The sequence below is a fragment of the Ctenocephalides felis genome, unplaced genomic scaffold (genome assembly GCF_003426905.1).
Source record: "Ctenocephalides felis isolate EL2017-DRISC unplaced genomic scaffold, ASM342690v1 CF-g0.4_SCAFFOLD_01492, whole genome shotgun sequence".
Taxonomy (NCBI): Eukaryota; Metazoa; Arthropoda; class Insecta; order Siphonaptera; family Pulicidae; genus Ctenocephalides; species Ctenocephalides felis.
Window position 1 is genome coordinate 47,693,684 of NW_020537646.1, and position 22,294 is coordinate 47,715,977.

Below are 22,294 nucleotides of genomic sequence, written 5' to 3' on the forward strand. Positions count from 1 at the left end.
CACTGAGTATTACTTAGCTGCTAAACTTTTTAATAATTTCTGCAAATTAATGGATAAACAAGACCTCAACTTTTGAAGATGCTCTAAACGAAGACGTAATATCAAGTTTCATAAAATCGAGACACAAAATTAAATTAGTTTAGCACTCTTTTATTTGTATTTTATATTTGGTTGTTTTGTTATTTAATTGTAAAATTGTGAATTGTATATCTAATACATCTAATAGAAGTGAGTGCCCAGGAATCAGATGGCAATACATTCCGTCATATTCACCACATTTTGGTGGTCTATGGGAAGGGTCCATAAGACTACATAGATAAAGGATATGCAAGAAAATAGTTATTGAAATCAAATTGAGAAAATTCAGTAATGTCATAAAAAACTAATTCTTTAAAAAGTTTAACCAGGGAAGCATGAAATCTCTTGCTGTCTAAGTTTCGGATATTGAGTGGAAGTTTATTCATAAGCTGAATACCTAGACCGTCGATCGTATTGAAAGAGCTGGCTAATTTATATGTGCGCGCCTTAATAAGTTTGTGTCTAGTGTTGTAGTTTGACGAGGACGAAGTCATATCAAAAAGTTTCGAATTGTTTTTGATGAAAGTTAATGTTACCAGCAGAAAGATGCATGGGACAGTTAGAATATTGTGTTTTTTGAATATGGGTCTGCAGGAGGCTTTACTGGGCAAGGAAAAAATTATTCGAATAGCTCTTTTCTGAGGCTTAAATATTTTAATTAGTTCGGATGAAAAACCCCAGAATTGGATGCCGCATGAAACGTGAGAATAAAAGTTGCTATAATAAACTGAAAGTAAGCAATTTAAACCGAGTTTGGGTCTTAGGGTGCGCAACCTGAAACATGTTCTAGATGAAGTTGGTGATAGTGAAATAGAGATATGATCAGACCACTTTAAATTATTATTAATATGGATACCAAGAAACTTTGGTACTTGCGAAAAATTATATGCTGAATTATTGATGGTTAAAAAAGTAATATTATTGGATTTTTGGTACAAAAAGATATGATTTGGGTCTTATCATTATTGAGGACTAGATTATTTTCACAAAACCATTTCGTTATTTCTGACATAACCATACCTAATTTATGTTGTAAATCATTAAGAGATTTGGCCTTGATGATAACGCTGGTATCATCCGCAAAAAGAATGAAATCACAAAGATTTGTACAATGGGGTAAATCATTAATATATATGAGAAATAAGAGAGGTCCTAAAATTGATCCTTGGGGCACACCCAATGTACTTGTCAATTTATCCGAAATTATTTAAGTAAAAGCTTTGTGTTCGATTCGACAGGTAAGATTCAAATAGTTTAAGCGGACGTCCGCGAATACCACAATTTTCTAATTTGTCAAGAAGTCTTTGATGAGAAATGCTATCAAAAGCTTTAGACAGATCGCAAAATATTGCAGTACAATATGTGGCTTCTTCGAAGGAGTCAATGATGTTATGAACTAAATTATAAATTGAGTGGGAAGTAGAATGGTTCTTTCGGAAACCATGCTGATTCTTGAACAAAATATTATATTTATTGAGAAAAGACGTTAATCTAGTATGCAATATTTTTTCAATTATTTTATCGAAAGAGTTCAAAAGGGAAATGGGACGGTAATTATTTATCTCGTCTTTATTATTTTTCTTATGAAGTGGAAATTTTGTTGAATGCTTGAGGTGGGATGGAATATTCCTTCATCGAAGCATTTATTTAAACATAATATAAATTTATCTACGAAAAAGGGATAGAATTCTTTAAGAACAAGACTAGGTATCTGATCCGGACCCGCTAAACTGGTAACTTTTATCGACAGAAAGATTTGCTTTAGTTCTTCTAAATTTACAGGATAAAGAACGAATGTAGAATTATTTCGCGCGGATAGAGATTTAGTCGAACTAATGGTGATCGAGTTGATTGCGCTTGTTAATTTAGACGCTTCGGTGACAAAAAAGTGATTAAATTTATTTATTAGATATGACTACCTTATCAATAATCTTGTCGCCATTATTTGTAAGGCAATCAGTCTATGAAGATTTAGTTTTTGTATTAATTTCCGAGTTAACTAAGCACCAAATTGTTTTCTGTTTATTTGCTGAATTAAAAATCAAGTTCTCGTTGAATTTGATCTTCGCTATATTGATTAGATCACTTAAAGTTGCCCTATATTTCAAAAAATAAATTATAAAAGCCATGTTATCATTATGTACCGATAATCTCTCAAGAAATGCTAATCTTTTAAGTGAAATTCTCAACCCTTTAGTTAGCCAAGGAGTTGCAGTACTATTTTTGGGGTAAACGGTTTTCTTAATGAGAGGAAAAGGTTGATTGAAGTTAAATAAGAATGTAGAAATAAAGTTGTCGAACATTGTATTTGAGTCTTCGGACTTGTTAAGTAAGGTCCATGATTCCTTTTCCAAAAGTCATTTGAAAATCAATCTATTTGATTTATCGAAATACCGTTTGTGTAAGATAAAGGTACATTTAGAAGTTGAAAAATTACAAAAATTTAATATTATGCCTCGATGGTCTGAAAGAGTGGTATTTATAACACGCGAATCGAAGTCTTTTAAATTGGCGAAGAAATTATCAATGCAAGAAGAAGATTGGTGCGAAAAACGAGTAGGTTCATGTATAGTACGAGTTAAAACAAAAGATTGCATATTCAAATTGAATTCAAAGGATGGATTCGATTTCTTATCAAAGTGTATATTAAAATCGCCGCAAATAATGATTTTGGAATTTTTGTCAAAAAGGTTATGAATCAATTCGTACATCAGCGAGATGAACATATCAACATTCTGGTCAGGTGATCGATAAACGCATATAATACACACGACGTAATTTGAGAGATTAATTTCAACAGCGCAATATTCAAAAAGTTATATCGAGTTCGACAGAAATGAGAAGATAAATTATAACTTTTAATTTTAATTAATTCAAGATCCGACTTTTTTAACCAGTGCTCAGCAAAACATAATATTTGGGGTTTATATTTATCTATAACTACTTCTAATTGTTTCAGTTCATTGGATAGTTTTTGTATATTTTAAAAAATAATTGCAAATTTGTTATCAGCTTTAAGCACGAAAGGAATTAGAAACCGAAGGTTTCATTCCCGCCACAGCCTTGATACTCAACAACTCGTTTGCTACAACCCTACATAATTTTCTTTTCCCATTGAAAAGAAAATGCAAGCCATGCCTGGTGTAATCGGATAAACCAACATGCTTGTTGACATCAAGAATCCGAAGACTACTGAACTTTCCTTGACTGTAGTCTCGGTTGATCCAGCAATTGGCATCGGAAATCAGCCCGTTGCAACGCACGTCGTCGTATCTGCACGTAATTGTCATCAAACAAAGGTTTGTCTTTTGACATGAACGACGAGCCTTTTCCAAAGCGCTACGAATAGCGTAATTGGACGAATCGTCATTCGTTCCAGCCAGAACAACAACATGGTCACCCGGACCAAAGTCAGATACCAGACTCTCGATATCCCCAACCACGCCAGGAACGAATAGGTGGCTATCGAAAAGAAACAAAATTTTACTGTTCTTAATAGAACCTAATAAATCATGATTAACGCGTTGCTCGAGGTGCTTTGCTTTGGACTCTAATTTGGTGAATTCATCCCTAAGCTGTTTCAAATCTATGTTCCGTTTTTTTATTAAACCAGATAACTCATTACAGAGTTTTGAAAAAGAACGTGAAAATGTGGACGACTCTTCAGCAATCTTGAGCTGAAGATTCTGGTTCCCTAACTTAACCTCAGACAATTCTTTTGTCAGCATATCAATTTTAATATCTCTTTCGTGAACAAGAGATTGTAAATGAAAACAATTAGAGCAAAGAACAGTAGAATTTAAATCGATTGAGTCGTCCAAAACTGTGACACTTGTATCTAAGGACTGACTTGGCACTTGGCTCCGTGTAACAACCATTTTGAAATATTTAATAAAAAATAAGTAAACTATATAAAAAATAGAATAAACAGATCAAACGATATAAATTATTTAAATAAATTCACAAATCACAAATTTAATAAACCCAAAGTACTGGAAAAACACTCGCGCAGGTATAAAGAACTACAAAAATAACGGGATTTAACGGTAAATTCAGGTAAAAATAAATAAAAACTAAAGGCAAGAATTAGATGTTGACTGTACCGAGGTTGATGATAGACTGATAGACTATAACGGTTGTAACTAAATCTTTAGTTTTAGTAAAGCGCATTAAATCTAACACTTGCCTTGCAATTTTCCAGAATTTAAAATGTACAGAATTATTATTAACCCCTTGCCCGGGAATAACGTGTGTGGCTCGTGACGATGTAAAAGGCATCTCGGGCAATAACGAGCTGCGCACGTTACCGATTGCAAGAATATTGTTTGCGCATTGCAATTTAAATGATCTCTTTCGGCACTGTCCAAGCTAGATTAATTTCCCGGTTAAGGGGATGGCACAACGAAATATATTGCCATTTGTTGAAAATTAAAATAAACCATTAACACTATCAACAAGGTAAGTCATGAACACCAAAAATTTCCCAGTACCTACCGAAGTAGCACTCGCTTTAGCTTCGTGTACATGTACAATGAAATATTGAAGCTACACGTTTAGAAAATACTTTTTTTTTCATTTTTATTTCATCAAGGTGGTGCACTGGCGAAACATGCCCAAATTGCTATCAAAGTCATAATGATCTCTGATATATTTTTATCTATAAATCTAACGTTATACTTAATAAACTTATTTCTCATATATTTTAGCGAATGTGGAGGATCATACAAAGGAACTCTTTCATGGGCATTTAAAATATAAGTCCATACAATTCGAGATTTCGTTCTTTATACAGTTCTTCAGTATCTCTAAAAAGCATATTTATAGCTTTGCAATTAGCACCATTTGCTAATTTGTGAGACACAAACTGTTGCCCTTTTGGCTTTTTAGTTCTTTTAGTTGACTTAACATAAAATTACGAGCCCTCTTATTTAATGTTGCTGGGATATAAGCAAAATTTTCAGCACATTTGAGACTTTCTTGTAACTTCTGCCTCAACGTTTTTTTTTTGTATATTTATTCTCCTTACTTCCTTTCTCAACACATTTGTTACACGGTATAAATTTTGTTTTTTGCATATCTGGTCTCTGTAGTGCTTATATCTTGAGTTAAGAACCTCTGCTGAAACAAAAATATCTAGAATCATACACATAAATTGTAGTATGAAAAATTTTAAATAACACTATCTAAAAGGCCTTTCTCCAGTACGTGTCCTAAACCCATCAGCCTTTGCTGATATTGCCGAAGAGCAAAAATTTATTCCTGCATCCGAAAACATTTAAAATTATGCATGCATACAGTTAGCAGACAATTTATTTTAATAATAACTAATATTGATGAATAAATTATAAATAAATAAATAAATATGATAACATCGTATTTTTTATAGGTTTGAAAACATTTGCGGCAATATTTGGTATTGTTTATTTTTGGTTTGATCAGTTTTTTAAATTAGCTTTGGAGACATTTATAGCTTGCACCAGCAATCTTTTTCCTCCCAGTTGAAACGCACTGTGACTGAAGTGTCAATGATACAAATGATAAGCACATTTGGATTAACAGCTCGACCAAGACTCAATCAGATTGATGAACAGATTCAATCACTACTTTCGTTGAGAAATGCCTCATAATTTGTGCATTATGCGAACGACTTTCAACTAATAGAGTTCCCAGTCTCTGCTCTATAAAACAAACAAGAATTTTATAATTTACATAAAACAAATATATGCTGCTAGGCTGGCTATGTCGCGAATATTGTACAGAAATGCCAGAGACCACTAATTGCAATTGGTTGATCTTTCTGTAGTATATCTACAAAACTACATTGTAGTGTAGCAAGCATTTTATCCATCGTGTATACTCCTGCCTTAGACCAGTTATAAAACTCAATAATTTTCTTTTATTTTGCACTAATTTTAATTACAATGTTTATTACAACTGTTAAATAGTTAACATCTAGTAATATTGATAAATAATAACATAAATTTAAATAAATAAGAGAGCATAATAATATGATGCATTGATGATAGCATAATTACTACTTTGTTTTCTTGGCACATTTACTACCATAGGGTACCTTTTTTATGAAAGCCAAACACAGTGGATAATTCTACTCGCGCGTTTGATACAGCCACTGCTGGTAGATTGTAAGCTTTATTCTTGTTCAAGGTGCCAACAATTGTCAAGTTCCAAGATAGTAAAAATTTTGCCAGTGGATGACTACTGAAGTGATTATCTATTGTAATGTTTTCACCGGATCCTTTAATACGGTCCCACTAAGTCTTTGACAATTGTTTACCCAACGTTTTTCTCCGGACCAATTTTCGATTTCCCAGTGTACATATAGTAGATTCGAATTTTCAGCATCACGTATCTACCACCAAACTTTAATTCCGTATTTAGCTGGTTTGGACGGAATATACCGACATGAGTGAATCTAGTTGGACCTCGGTATGGATAAAGTTGCTCGTGGATTGTCAGCTTTTCTGTTGGCTTATAATGTTTAGCTAAACTATTCAATGTTGTCTAAATGTCTCATATTGAAACAACTTTATCACTTTCTAAGCGCTGAGCTTGAGTATTAACATCATAACAATGAGACTTTTTCTCATCGACTGAAATCAAATGAAATTTGTCATGAAATTAGTAGAATTTCTGAGAGACTTTCTAGAATAATTTAAAGTACTCCATGTATAAGAAATATTATCTAAATTTTCTTTTTAATTTACTCAATTCAAAACAAGATTACATTGATGAAACTGAATGTGTTTCAATAGAATTTGCTAAAACCAATTACAAACGTAAATATTGCTTAGAAAAACTTATCAATTTTAATATTTGTCCCAAATCCAACTAAAGATGAGTGAAACAATACTCTTATGATACAATTTTTTTCAAGGACATCCTATCAAGATAAATACTTGCTGTTAAAGTATCACTAAGTTGTAGTACTAATGGTGCGACATGTGGAACTCAAAATCTAACAATATATTAGTAGATAGATATATTAGTAGAATGAATGAAGGCAACATCAAATTATTCATCTTGAAGTAAAAGAAAATATAGTTTTTGTATTGAACACATTAGGTGAAAGATGTTCACTGTCCGGTAAAATAAATTATAGTCCTGCCAATACCAGATAAAAAGCATACTCGTATATAGTAAATCTTGAAAATGCTCAGAATGTGACGATTTTTTACTTACATGAGCTACTATTTTACATATAATTTTATTTGCTCACGAGTTTCTTGTTCAGCGAAAATAAATCTAAAAAACAAGCGCCTTAGTAAATCAGTATTAGGGAATGCAATACCGATGGAAAATTTCAATACCGGCATTTCGGTAATTTTTTATTTTAAAACCGGAATACCGGTAAATTACCGGTATTTTTATTATCTTAAACAAACGTAATTAAAATTGAAACTTACAAGTTCAAATATATAAAAATGTATATACGACTACAACTATATTCAACTAAACAATAAAATAGAACAATAAGTTTATTTTTTTAAATAATAATTTAACAAAAGTGTATGCAATTTAATTAAGTCATTATCACTATCGAGTATATTGAGAATTTTTCACCAAAGACAAACGTATGAGTAAGAAAGACCAAAAACTCATAAGAGATCATATTACATTATTATAATAAACTGTATTGTCTGTATCCGATGTGTTAAATTAGCATAATCTTTCTTCACTAATTTGTCGAGATAAATAATAAGTTACTATAATTGTTGAGTATTGTTATTTAAAACAATGTGAGGCTTCTATAGTATTTTCAAACTTCGAACGCTTTCGAAAAATAATATTTTATAATTGTAATAAAAAGCAAAAAATAGTTAGTAATTATCATAATTATTATGTATTAAGTTAGAAAAAAATAAAGATCACGCAGGGGTAATCTGTATGATATAAAATATTTTGGCGCAAATATCACTTAAAAAACCGTTACATTTTTACAAAAGATTAAACAAACATCATTATCTATCAATCCAATTCTATTTATTGTAACACGATATGAAGCCCTTAGTAAAGCAATAAATATTCAGTTTAATGACGAGTTGAGATAATATTTGACATTTGTTTATCCTATAGAATCATTTGAAGATATAGTTGTTTATGCGATTATAAATTTAAAGATAAATTTGTTCCGAGAAATTTAAACTTTAGTGTATTATGTATCAAATAGCGCTTATGTAAAAATACCGAAAATACCGGTATTTTTGGGGTAAATATCGGTAAAAATACCGCCGAAAAATCGGGCGATTTACCGGTAATTCGGTATACCGGTATACCGGTATTGCATTCCCTAATCAGTATGTACTGTATTGTAAATTTTAAAGTGTTGGAAGATTTCTTGAATAGTGATTAGTTTCTCGAAATCAATGTTGTGACAATAAAGCTAAATAATGTGTGTGTTAGTTCTTGAATATGTAAAATTAGTTAAAATATATATCTCGATAACAAACTTTATTTGTTGAATGCTAACAAAACAAATTAGGAATAATATAAAAAATAGATGTTACATTAATAGATTATGATGGTAGGAGTGTTAAAAATGAAATGAAAAATCATTATGTTCATCTACATAATGGCACAAAGGATATTGACTTCTGAATTTGAAGATGCGTTTACTCTTATTGAGGTTCAACAATAACTAACGAATGATAATATAACATCAAATTGCGATTTTAATGGAACTAGAACAATTAAGTATTTCTGGAAGTTAAACAAAATAGTAAGCGATATGATTACTTACTATAATGGCTCATTTATTCCAATATGAAAGACGATATGAATATGGAAGAAAGAAAATGATACATAGTTTAGCTCCTACGTGAAATAACATGAGCAAAACATTAAGAAAACAAAGAATTAAGATTGATTCAGACAAATGCATCGCCCGAGGATTTAGTCTATAATACACGGCATTTTATGCCCAATATTGATTTCGATAATGATCTTGGCTGAAGATCATTAGATTTTTTTTTGTCTATTTGTTCAAAAGTTACGCATGACAATGAAAAGGGATATTTGATTTATATTGATCATTGTGATGGTAATGATTTGATGGCTTTATTATGCCAAACTATTTGAAATATGTCTTTCGTTAGTAATCTTGCCAAGCATCCAATCCAGTCAGAGATTCATGTCTTTATCTTTATGATTGTGAACTACAAGTAGTTTTCGACCAAAAAGAAAAAAAAACCTGGATTAATGATATTAGCCAGACATCAAATTTGGATGCATATTATGAATTGTATCTCATATTTCAACAGATTTTATTTAATTTTGGATCTCTATTTGGCTACTAGATTATTTTGGTCTATTTGGCTACTAGATTATTTTCTTTAGTAGATCAATACCATATGTTAAAATGATTGCTGCATAAAGAATTTTGACACATTCAATAATTTTGAGATATGGAAAAGGAAAAGGTGATATCACAATAAATAGTATTAAATTGAATTGAATTAAATTAATCACAATAAATAGCTTTGAATTGAAAGGCTTTTGGCTATCACCATATTTAATCAACCACAAAGTCTTTTTTAAGAAGTTTTAATTTGTACGGATTTCTTAACCATGGATCAGATAAAATGATATAGTTTATTGGCAAACGAAGATATTTCTTCACTTAAATTATTGAAAGTCGTGAAGATTGATTTGTCCAATTCAATTGTGATTGTAAAATCTTTGGACCTTCGCACGACTTAACTGATCTCTGGTAAAAGTTCTTCCCAATCTTTACCAAATCATTTATGTGTATAATATATATATTACCAAATTTGTTGAATTGATATATGAAGAAGTTTGAAACTTGTCATGCAGCCTGGACATTATATAAAGAAAAACTGATAAAGAATAAAATCGATTCGCACTCGAAATCGATATTATGAATTTGTGTTGATAGATGCAAATATCAAGAAATTCTTGAAGACTAATTAATTTTTAATGCAATAAATTATATTTAACTAATTTGAAATATTCAATGATCAACACATGTAACTCGTAGGATAAACCTATAAGATATAATAATATTTTCTTTGTTTTTCATTAATACCTACAATTGGAAAACTATAAACAGTCGTATATATTTTTACAATATATACATATGTTTCAATGTGGTAACTTTAAAATGAATGTAAAATTATAAAAATCAATTCAATAATATTATAATTATGGTTACCAATAGCACATACTATCGCTATAGTGATAAAAGTAAAACATGTATCTTATAATTTTACTTTCACATTTTTTCTATTTGCTACTATATTAAATCTACATACGCTATTTAAAAAGATTTATTTTTGACCATACAAGATACTGCACAATTTTGTAATTAGTTAAGTTTTTATTTCTACATTAAAAACGAAAATACTTAATCTATAATGATTTTTGGTTTAGATATACGTTTCAATGTGTGTAGCTCAAATTTTAGATTTATATTTTATCTAAGTATGCTTTTTATGTCGTTGCTTGTGCCGTGTAAACTCTAGTCAAATATTTTATTTCTTAAATCTATACAATTTATTCATTTAAAAAAAAAGGAATGTCTTCCACATGTGCGCGCACCACTTTTCTTTCGATTTCATGTGACTTGGCTTTTGGCTTCAATGTCTTTACGAGCTATTTCACGTTTTTATAAACTAATTACTAAAATAACTTTAGTTGAGTAGTATCAACAGCTGATTAATTATTTTCAGGTTTTACAAAAAAATATTGTCTGTATTTATTAAAATATATCTGAATATTTCATAGAATAGCATACGTTTCAAGTCTTGGTTTAACTCATCTTCAGTGCTCCATTTAAAAGAATTGCAAGGTATAAATAATACATTTTTTAAAAAATTATGATAATCAATGTTAAAAGTAATATGGTAAAAAACTGGAAAAGATCTATAACATGAAGTAAATATATTAGAGTAATTTAGCATACAAATAATCAAAACAAATCACAAAAATGGGAAACACTAATGATACACAATTCAAGACTTGTAACGGTACTTGGAATCAGACCATGGTACATTGGAATTACACAGCATGTGCAACGCAAACCAAATAGAATTGCGCACATGCCCACTGCAAGCGTGATAATCGAACTATACGACCTGAAAATGATAAAATATTTATTTGTATTGTCGCCCGAGAACGATCTTATTAACCCTTTAACCGGGAAATTAATCTAGCTTGGACAATGCAGATAGAGATCATTTAAATTTTTTATTCATTTTCTTAGAATATAAAACAAATTGACAAGAAATGAAATAGAATTTATTCAAAGAAATTAAATAAATAATAAAATTAGTAGTTCTGAAGAGAGTGGTGTTTTTCGAAGTAATCCGGTGCATGTAAAGCTACAGGACAAGACTTACCTTATCAAGTTGTTTTGCTTCTTTTCCCACCCTTAGAGCATACTTTGCATATTCTCGATGGTTTTGCTTTATTTGTTGTTGGCGGAATATGTTAAGGGAAATGTAGATGATTTTCTAATAGTAAATGCAAGCGCATACAACATTCTTGCATTCGTGTATAGCTCGTTTTTGCCCGAGATGGCACTTGTACATCGTTACGTTATTCTCCCGGCAAGGATTTGGGGAAACACCAAAATGCTGATCGGGATGAGCTCAGAGCAACTCAATTTCACTGTCACAGTAGCTACATGCCTTTTACAAATATTCATATACAAAACATGCATGAAAATCGAAGAAAAATGGTTAAAAATACGTGTTATCGTAGCCTTTCGTTTCACTCGATCATTATTTATTATTGATATGAATATATTTTCCAGTTATGTGCCTATCAACGAACTTACACCAGACAGAACCTTACACAAGTAAAGAAGGTATCGCAAAATATTTTTTTCAAATCGTGAATTAAACAAGTAAAGGGTATGGGCGCATTGCCATACAGAATCGGCCCCACCCTGGTAAAAAATTTTTACGCCATTTTATAGGTCTATTTGATAAAAACCGATATACCAATTTTCAACTTTGTACCTTATGGCCGAGATATCATTGAAAATATGTCAAAGTGGCCTCTTTTTTCAAACTTACTTTTTGGCGCAACCATAAAATATATCGAAAACATTTTTACGTGATTCTACCCACATTGACTCAGACTCAGACCACATTATGTAGAACAATCGATGCCAAAAAATCGTTTATTATTACCTGAAAAAGACAAAATAATTTTTTAATTGATGGTTTCCAGTAGTGCGCTTAGTTGGACGACTTTCTAATTAGCGTTATTCGAAAGCCTATTGTTTTTTCTTTGAGTGTTGCAATTATTGTTCAAATCAATTTTAATCGCTAATAGTCCTGCAATTGCATGCAGTTCGTTCGGACGCAAAGCAGTGCGCGATGCTAGACATTGATACGGAACCCATAGAAATGTAAATTGAATTTGTTCTTATTATTAAAATCTCTAGAAAATATCAGATAATTTGACGTGGATATATCTAATGATCATTTTGGACCGCCAAATATGTCATTTTTTTACTTTTTCTTATTGATTCTCCGTAATCGCTAGACCTCTAGACCTGTCATCCCAAAAACAGTTCTTTGTTTAGTCAATACAAATATAATGTTTTTTCAATTACTTAAAACGGACGCTTCGTTCTGTTCTCTCAAGAACTAAATTACAATTTTTGGCTTTTTTGCCCCGTATCTTTGGAACGGCTGGGCCCGTTTTGCCAAAAACTAATTAGCACGTTTTATCAGTACGAATCGAATGTTTTGTCCAAATAGGTTGATGCGTGTTCCTACAATCATCGACAAAAGTTTGTATCTAAACACACACACACATCCATTTTTTCTAAGATATGCCAAAATTCAGTAACATCTGAAACGTAAAGATATATAAAATATTTCACTTTCGACATTTTTGCGATTACTATATATAACTTACCCTACGGAAGTTAAAAAATTATTAAGTTATTTAATCAATATTAATTAATACACGGAGTAATTTTTTTCAGACATATTTATATGCACTCGTATTTATATAATGCCCTAAGGTTTTGCAGACCTAGCAGACCCCGCCTTCCGACAGCCCTGTTTTTTAAAAGAAAAATTGATGATTTAAAAAAATATTGATAAATCACTTCAAAGTAATCATATAAACTTTTCAAAAGAAATAACATTTATAAGCTGATATACAAAATAGGAAAAATCGCTGAACAAAATCGTAAAGATGATTATACGAATTCAACGAATTTTAATGAATACAATAAAATAAAATTATTAACCTGTTCTTAAATTAGAATTCAAAATTTACACAAATATACATTTATATACACCGAGGAATAAAATTCTAAATCATATGGTTAATCATAATTTATATAAATCAAATATTGACAATAATAATAATCATAATGATCATTTATAATTTAAGAAAGAAAACTAGTTGGTACTGGTATTTTGCCTTGAGGCAAGTTACATGAACTTCCCGAAATGTGTAAATAATCGACTTAATCAATAAAAAATAAATTAATTTATGAGTGATTAAAAGTATTCCGAGTGGATTTATTACACATCATTGCAAACGAACGAACAAACATGTTAACTCGGAGTATTTTCTAAAAGCAAATTTTCAAAAATCAATCATTTTAATTAATCAATAATTATAATTGAACCAGTTTCCGTAGGACTTTAATGGTTTACTATGTTTAAGACCAAGTACACTATCGTTATACCAACTAAATCATCTTATTTTATTTTTAACAAACGCCAAAAAAACATCTTATCTAACTTTGATAAATTTTTAAAATTAAACTACTTGTAATAATTCAGTAAGTTCTATAAGGCAATTATATACATCGCCAAAGAAAGTTTCATAAAAATCGACTTAAATTTTTTTCAACAGTTAATTACAAGAAAACGGCTCGGTAGACTTTCACCTAAAACTGATCAGTATCAATCCCAACTAATATCTTCCGAACAGTTTTTAATTTTTTAAAATCTGTTCGGTAGTATGAGCTTAAATGTGGACGAAAGGTTTAACACTTCTTTCCAAATTACAAAGAAACGGCTCGGACGATCGTCGCACAAAACTGAGAAACGATATGCCTCATCGAGATACATCAAATGGTTTTTAAATTTCTGAAATCGGTTCAGGCGTTTTTGAGAAAACGTCGATCAAAGGACAAATGCCAAAAAGACAATACTAATTTTTGCCAACTTTGACGAATTTTTAAAGCTAAACCAGTTGTCGTAGGACCGTAATATTTTAGTATGATCTAGAAGACTATGGTATCTACCGTCAAAAAAATAATCATAAAAATTGTCGAATTTTTTTTTAAAAAACTTTATTAAGAAAACGGCCCGGCCGATCTCTACCAAAAACTAATCAGATTAAATTAAACGATTCCCAACTAATATCTTTTGAACGGTTTTTGAATTTTCAAAATCAATTCAGAATTGCAGGCTAAAACGTAGACGAAAAATTTTTCACTTTTCTGCGATTTATAAAGAAACAGCTTGGCCGATCGTCGCACAAAACTGACAAATAATAATCCTCATCGAGATACATCGAGTGGTTTTTAAATTTTTGAAATCGGTCTAGCCGTTTTTGAAAAAACGACGATTTACGACAAAAAATCTGTTCGCATACACACACATACCTTTTCCAAATTTGGGCTCATTCGATTCAGAATGGCTTGAAACGTCGAGAAAACATAAAATTAGCGATTCGGATTTTTTGATGAAAACAAACTTCTCCTTGGGGAAGTTAACTAGTGGTGTATGGCATTGTAAGTTAAGGCAAATTGCTGGAACTTCTCGTACTGTAATGATATATTCGAAGAAAATTAAATGTTTTCAAATATATAATTATAAATACTGTAACTTATATATGTTAAAAAGTAAATAAACAAAACTCAATTACATATATAAACTGAATTACAAAGTTAAAATTATTTATTTCAAGTATATAAGTGAGCATTTGAACTTTAGGTAGAATTCAAAATAAAAACCACGTAGAAAGTTTTTTGAATCATTCAAATCGGATGCTTAGTTCTCTCAAAAACAGATATTTTTTGCACATTTTGCTTGGTATCTCTGCCTTTGCCAAAAACTAATCACCACTTCTCCTCATCATTACAAATTGAAGTTTTTTGCATCAATCAAATCGGATGTTTCATTCACTCAAAAACTCGACTTCTATTTTCTGTACCATCAAATCGGTTGATCGGGGCGCACGAAAACCTGAACGAAAAAATGCGGACACACAAAACACACACACTTCCATTTTTTCTGAGGTATGCCAAAATGTTCAGAAACCTTCAAAACGTGAAGAAATGTAAAAAATTTCACTTACGATTGTCGGTCTATAACTAACCCTACGGAAGTTAATAAATATAAAATGAATAAGTTTCTTTTTTTTTTTATTATTAATTTATTGGCTTTATAAACTGGTACATTAGCCATATACTAACTTACATAATATCTACACTATCTCTTACATATATATCATTGTTTTATGTAAATTGCATTTATAAGTTGCTTTTTACAACTATGTATAAATAAACTAAAAAATGCCGCCCCAAAATAAGTGCCGCCCGGGGCGGACCGCCCCCCCCCCTAGGTACGCCACTGCGCGCACTGCTTTGCGTCCGAACGAACTGCATGCAATTGCAGGACTATTAGCGTTACGCGCGGGTGTGCTGGCTCCGCTTTTTTCAATTTTCCACCAAATTGATTTGAACAATATTTGCAACACTCAAAGAAAAAACAATAGGCTTTCGAATAACGCTAATTAGAAAGTGGTCCAACTAAGCGCACTACCGGAAACCATCAATTGAAAAATTATTTTGTCTTTTTCAGGTAATAATAAACGATTTTTAGCATCGATTGTTCTACATAATGTGGTCTGAGTCAATGTGAGTAGAATCACGTAAAATTTTTTTCGATATATTTTATGGTTACGCTAAGAAGTGAGTTTGAAATCTCGGCCATAAGATGAGGTACAAAGTTGAAAATTGGTATATTGGTTTTTATTAAATAGACCTATAAAATGGCGTATAAATTATTTAAATACCAGGGTGGGGCCGATTCTGTATGGCAATGCGCCCATAGCCTTTGTATTCGAATAAAACATGCTTGTGAATTGATGTGTATTTTTTAGACTGTTTTCGACACATAGATCCTGCATAAAAAATCGATTACATTACTGCATTTCCTGAACAAATCATAAATTTTTTTCCTTAGTACGAAAAGAGATTTTCCAGTGTGATCTCTTGCTTTAATGAAGGAAGCCCTGGTTGATTGGTTCTGATAAGATATCAGATATACATGCCGAGCATTTTTTTTAACTAATTCAATTTGCTATTTCTCCGTACGAATGCAAATGCCTGAAGAGAAAAAAATCTGGAATAATTTTTCCATGTCAATGGCTGCAATTTCATTTGTGTCTTTATCATCAATTAAAAATGTTTTGAAAGGGCCGAATTCATTGACAAATTATTAACAATTTAAAGTTTTGAAGGCTTGAATAAACTTGAAGCAGTTAAAATTTGTGTTACAACCGTCCTGGCTTCTGATACTACTAAAAAAATCCAATGTATCTTGGTTAAAATATCTTAAACATAAAGTATCAAACCCTGTCTTATTTAATTTTGGCCAAATATATTGCTTATAAACGCTTAATAGTATTAATCCAATTTTTGACGCATGGTCAAATCAAGGAATTTAATACTTGCTCCGCATCAAACCAAAATTATGTTCAGATTTATTTGTTATAGCACATCGGAGTTAATTACTAGTTTATGGGGTTACTGACACGCCGTTTTAACGCTATCAAACCACCAGTCGATGAACAAGTGCCATAGGTAGTTGCCGAAACATCTACCCTGGTAAAATATGAATTTTGAAGTCCAATGGCTACACGATTTGAGAAAACTTTTGCCGCTAATGATACTTTAATGACTTTTAAAGATTTTTGGTAAATATGTCAAGTGATTAAAGTGGGAAAACATCGATATATGCTTAACTTAGTCATACTCATTAAAACTCAGAATATCACTCCGAGCAGCTTCGTGTTGTAGACCTTTTGTGCTGGTAAATTTGACATTGCATTTTGCAAAGTTATTCCTCATACACTTCAATATATGAGGACGATCAAATACCGAAACTGTTGGATGGCCATTTGTTTCAAATTGAAATCTGTGATCATCATTTTTTCTACGATGATGTTTATTTGTTTCATTTATAAGCATGCTAACAGCTTTGCGATCTACACGGTATTGATCGCAAGCTGTTGCCACAGTGTTTAAACCAATTCTAAGTATATTTTCTACTTCTTCAATGCAACATTTCAAATTGAGAGCATTAACACCACCATGAGTAAAATAAAAATGACTGGTTCTTTCCACTTTTCCTTCAAGCCCTTAATCATAAACACCAGTGCATGATCGGCAGATGCTTCAATTCTACCATTAGCAAGCTCTTCGAAAATTACACCATAATCTTGAAATTATTGAAATTTTATCAAACATCATTATGCAATATTTATCTTTATCATCACTTAGATGATGACTGCAATGTTGGGAAAGTTCTTTCGGAAAAGCCACTATGCATCGGAACGTTTGTAAGTAACTTTCGCAAAGAAGTTATTGAAGGCAAAATAAATATGTCTCCAGAATCTATATGTTTTTGGACTTTTTTAGGAGGACTTTTGGATTTTTTTCTGCGGATTATGTTGTCGTAAATCTGGCAGAATCAAAAATTCATCCAATTCTTTAAAATAATAGCAGACGTATTCAAAATTAGAAATTAATTAATAATTTTTAATTTAATTTATAAATACCTGTGTCTATTGAAAGCCTATACTAGATGACCCGACAGACGTTGCCCTGTACCCATCTACATTTTTTCAACATCCTGTACTAATATTTACCGTTCAATTAAAATTAATAATTATTGTTTTTCGAATTACTATTACCACCAATATATGAGTGTATGTAACACTGCTTCAAATAAAATGATGATTCTCAATTCCCACGGTTAACACTTTAATTATCCCTTTAAAAAATAATAAAAAATGTTCAATAAAATTGTATATTAAAAATTATACATTGCAATTTATAGAACAAATTTATTTCCAATAGCTCGATTTATTTTAGTGCCAAGGTTTATCCAATATTTTTAGTCATACCTGTAGATGTGGATGTACAAATGAACGATTTTTTGTTTATTGGCGACACAAAAAATCATCGTCTGCTTTTGTGATGTATTTATGGTCATAGCATAAGATACACGTGTTGAAAATGGAAGTGTTTTAAAAGGTATAACAAATTCAGAAAGAATTAATGTATAGCATACGCGGTAAAGGTACAATATCACCTTGGATTTTTCTACCAAAATAATTGCTTCAATAATGTTGCCTATAATTTTTATAATTTCGAACCATATTTTAACTGGCTTTTAGTAATTTTAATATCAAAATTACATTTTTTTCACTAAAAATTCAATGTACATTGTTTTTAAGAACATATTTGCAGTGAATTAATCTTTCAAATCTTGTTCACATGTTCTCTATTCAACCTACGATCAACAAATTATTGCAGTAAACGGAGAGGAAAAAAAGCATGTGCCCTGTGATTTTTTTTACTGTGCCCAATTTGCTTGATATTTTGATAATATGTTAATCTTAATCTTAAGTTCAGAAGTGAAAACAATTTGCACTCCGTCACCCCCCCCCCCCCATTAATTGGATTATAACTATTTTAATTCTGATTTTATCATAACTTGTAATATACTATTTTAAAGGTAATTAAATGAGCTACAACTTTCTCTATCATAAATTTTACCGTAACTTGTTTTATTTTGAAACGGCGAAGGGTCAAAGGGCTCGAAAGACACTTTGGTTGGGCATCCGTGCACTTTTTTTGGGTAACAGAAAAATAATAAAAAGCAATAATTAGTCAGAAAAGGACCTTCAATTTTCTTCTATTTCCATTCATATGTATCTTCTATTCTTTCAGAGATATAATAATGAGAAGTTGGTTGTTTATTTTGAATGGATTTTTTTTTCATGAAATCATGAGTTGTTTGAAAATCATTTTTACTAAAGTTGTGGTATTTTCTAGAATCCATCAAAATCTCTTAAACCAAGTTAATTGTAGATGGAATACGATAATTTTTAATTTTGGTGGAAAAAATAAACTTGAAAATTTCATTCAGATGGAAAAAAGCATTGTATGCGTCTTTTATTTGCATGATAGCTTTTACACGCAAAAGTACTCATTTTAAAACTATTTTGAGCACTATAAAAACCCATTTTCATATCTAATTTAATATTGTTCCTAGAACACTATAAAACAGCGATTTATTAAGATTTTAATTTATATAATTTTGTTTATTCCATTATTTTCGTTGAAATGTATATTTTATATTGAATTATAATTGTATGTTTGAGACGTAATCACTGACATCTAGTGATGTGCCAAGTCGAATCAAGTGATTCGAATCATTCGAATCAAGCCTTTAACGACTTTATTCGAATCAGATTTTACTTGATTCGAATCAACTCGTATCAAGCCGCGAAATATTTACTGTGATAAAACATGTGTGAACACAAAGTTTCATAAATATAAAAAAAATGTTTTAATTTAATTCAATATTATAATAATATAAATAATAATAATAATAAATATAAAAAATAATAATAATAAATATAAAAAATAAATCTTGAAATAAATCATGCGAGTCACCCGCCTTTCAATAAATCACCCGACTCCAATTTATATGACTTTAACCGCATTCAAGTCGATATGAATTCATCCGAGTTCCTATGACTCAAACCGACTTATCCCGACTTCAAGTCGTTATGAATTGATTCGAGTTCCTATGACTCAAACCGACTTATCCCGACTTCAAGTCGGTATGAATTTATCCGAGTTCCTAAGACTCAAACCGACTTATTTCGACTTCAAGTCGCTATGAATTCATACGAGTTTATATGACTCAAACCGAATCATCCCGAGTTCAAGCGGCTTGAACCATATGAGTTCGAAACATGTGTCTGTGTCTTAGCGTATCGACTTATCGACTTGCGTGTTTGTTTATTTTTGACTAAGCGCTGAGAGCCAATTTGTTCATGAAATACAAAAAACTCATTTAGATAATAATAAGTACGCGTTTTAGATTTTAAATGTTATAACATTTTATCAACTACACAACGAGTTTCATACACATACAAAATTATCATATTTTAATTATGTAAGTAATGGCAAATTCACACAAATGAAATATTATTAATCTTTACAGTAGTGGATTGATTTTTAAGTCATTCATAAGACGTTAGATTCAGCCCCCTGTTTAGATTAGATCTAAACAATCAATAATATAAACATTCATTCGTTCAACGTAAGATTAAGAATATTGTTTTATATGCTTTAGTGAAAGAGAAGTGCTTGGTTATATTTTACTGTAAATTCATTTGAAAATTTATTTGACCGTCTATTAAATATTATTTAATAATTTTTGTAATATATTTTAATCGATAGTAATTTGTGTTTACAATCGTTACTTTATTGAGTCAGTGTGTGTTTGCTTTTCCCGATTTTCACATAGATTTTGTTTTTACTGGCTAATTATAATTATTAAAAATGCCTCCCACTAAATCAAGCGTCGCTTGGCAGTTTTTCACAATTAATGCTGATAATAATAAACTGGTGTGTAAATTGTGCTCATTAAGCTATTGTAAATCTGGAAGTACAACCACTCTCGTTAATCATTTAAAAAACAAACATATTATTGAATATAGTGAAGCTGTAGCAGCTAATCCAGTGACATTTCAAAATGTGAGATCTGCTGTTAATGTGGTTAATCTTATAACGCAACCTGTAGTGCCAAATGTCTCACAACCAATTTTGAGTACTGAGGCTCCTGCAAAACGTTTGAAACAAATGCGGCTTACTATTCCTGGTAAAATTAATCAAAAAGCTGGCGATGATGCTTTAATGAACATGATTCTTTTAGATATGCAACCGATACAGATAGTGGAAAATGATGGATTTAAAAAGTATTCGCGAATTCTAAATTCAGATTATGTATTACCTTCCAGAAAAGTACTCACGCGTATGTTAGAGGAAAAATATGAAATGCATAGTGCGGAAGCAAAGGCAAAACTTACATTTGTCGAAAACATTGCAATTACGACTGATATATGGAGTAGCGATAGCCAGAAAAGTTTTCTTAGCGCATCTGCTCATTTTATTAAAGATAGCAAATTAAATTCATTAGTCATAGCAACAATAGAACTCAGAGAAAATCACACGTCACAAAATATTTCTAATGGTTTGAAATCTGTGTTAATTGAATGGCAAATCTTTGATAAAGTTGATATTGTTGTGACTGATAATGCGCCGAATATGAAGAAAGCTATTACTTTATTTTTGAATAAAAAAAATTTATCGTGCGTAGCTCACACATTAAATTTAGTTGTTAAAAATTGTTTAGATAAAGACAAGGAAAATTGTGAACTTCTTATCGCAATCACAAAAGCTAGAGCGATTGTAGCACATTTTAAACATAGTGTGAAATCGTCAGGTATTCTGCAAGGATTACAAAAGCAAATGAACTTAGATGTTATTACTTTATCACAAGATATACCAACTAGATGGAATTCTACTTTTTATATGTTCGAAAAGTTATTGAGGGTTAAAGTTGCACTATGTGCAGCTTTGCCTTAATAGATTCTCCTCCACCAAACCTGAGTTTTGCTGAGTGGGCTATTTTAGAATTGTGTGAAAATTCTACAGCCACTGGAAATTGCAACCAAACATTGTCAGGTGAATTTATCCCACCTTATCCAGTGTAATACCTATAATTCAAGGGGTAAAAAATTCTATAAATAAAAGACCGCCAACAACTAATGCCGGGAAGAATTTGCAACAAATCTTGTTGAGAAATATAAGTCAAAGATTTTGGTTATTTAGAAAATGATGAAATTACACACAAGCAAACGCCACAATTCTTGACTCCAGATATAAGAAAAAGCCTTTGATATAGAGAGCTGTGCGGATAAAGCAATGGCTTTGGTTTTAGATGAAGTAAAAGAAATGACTACGGCAGAACATATTGAAGAGGCCGAAAATAATGAACCATTATCAGTACCGTCAAACCCTAATATAGATGATGAAATCTGGGAAAATTTTGATATGCGTGTGGTTCAGACAATAGAAACAAACTTCAATCTCTCTTCCAGAAAGATT

General features: G+C 30.9%; 1 protein-coding gene across 1 annotated transcript; it reads left to right on the plus strand.

Annotated features, from left to right (window-relative positions):
• Nucleotides 1–20,686: 20,686 nt before the first annotated feature.
• On the plus strand, nucleotides 20,687–21,772 carry LOC113371319 (zinc finger BED domain-containing protein 1-like). The gene has a single exon (XM_026611952.1). The coding sequence runs from the start codon at nucleotides 20,687–20,689 to the stop codon at nucleotides 21,770–21,772; it is 1,086 nt and encodes a 361-aa protein (XP_026467737.1).
• The last annotated feature ends 522 nt before the right edge of the window (nucleotides 21,773–22,294 follow it).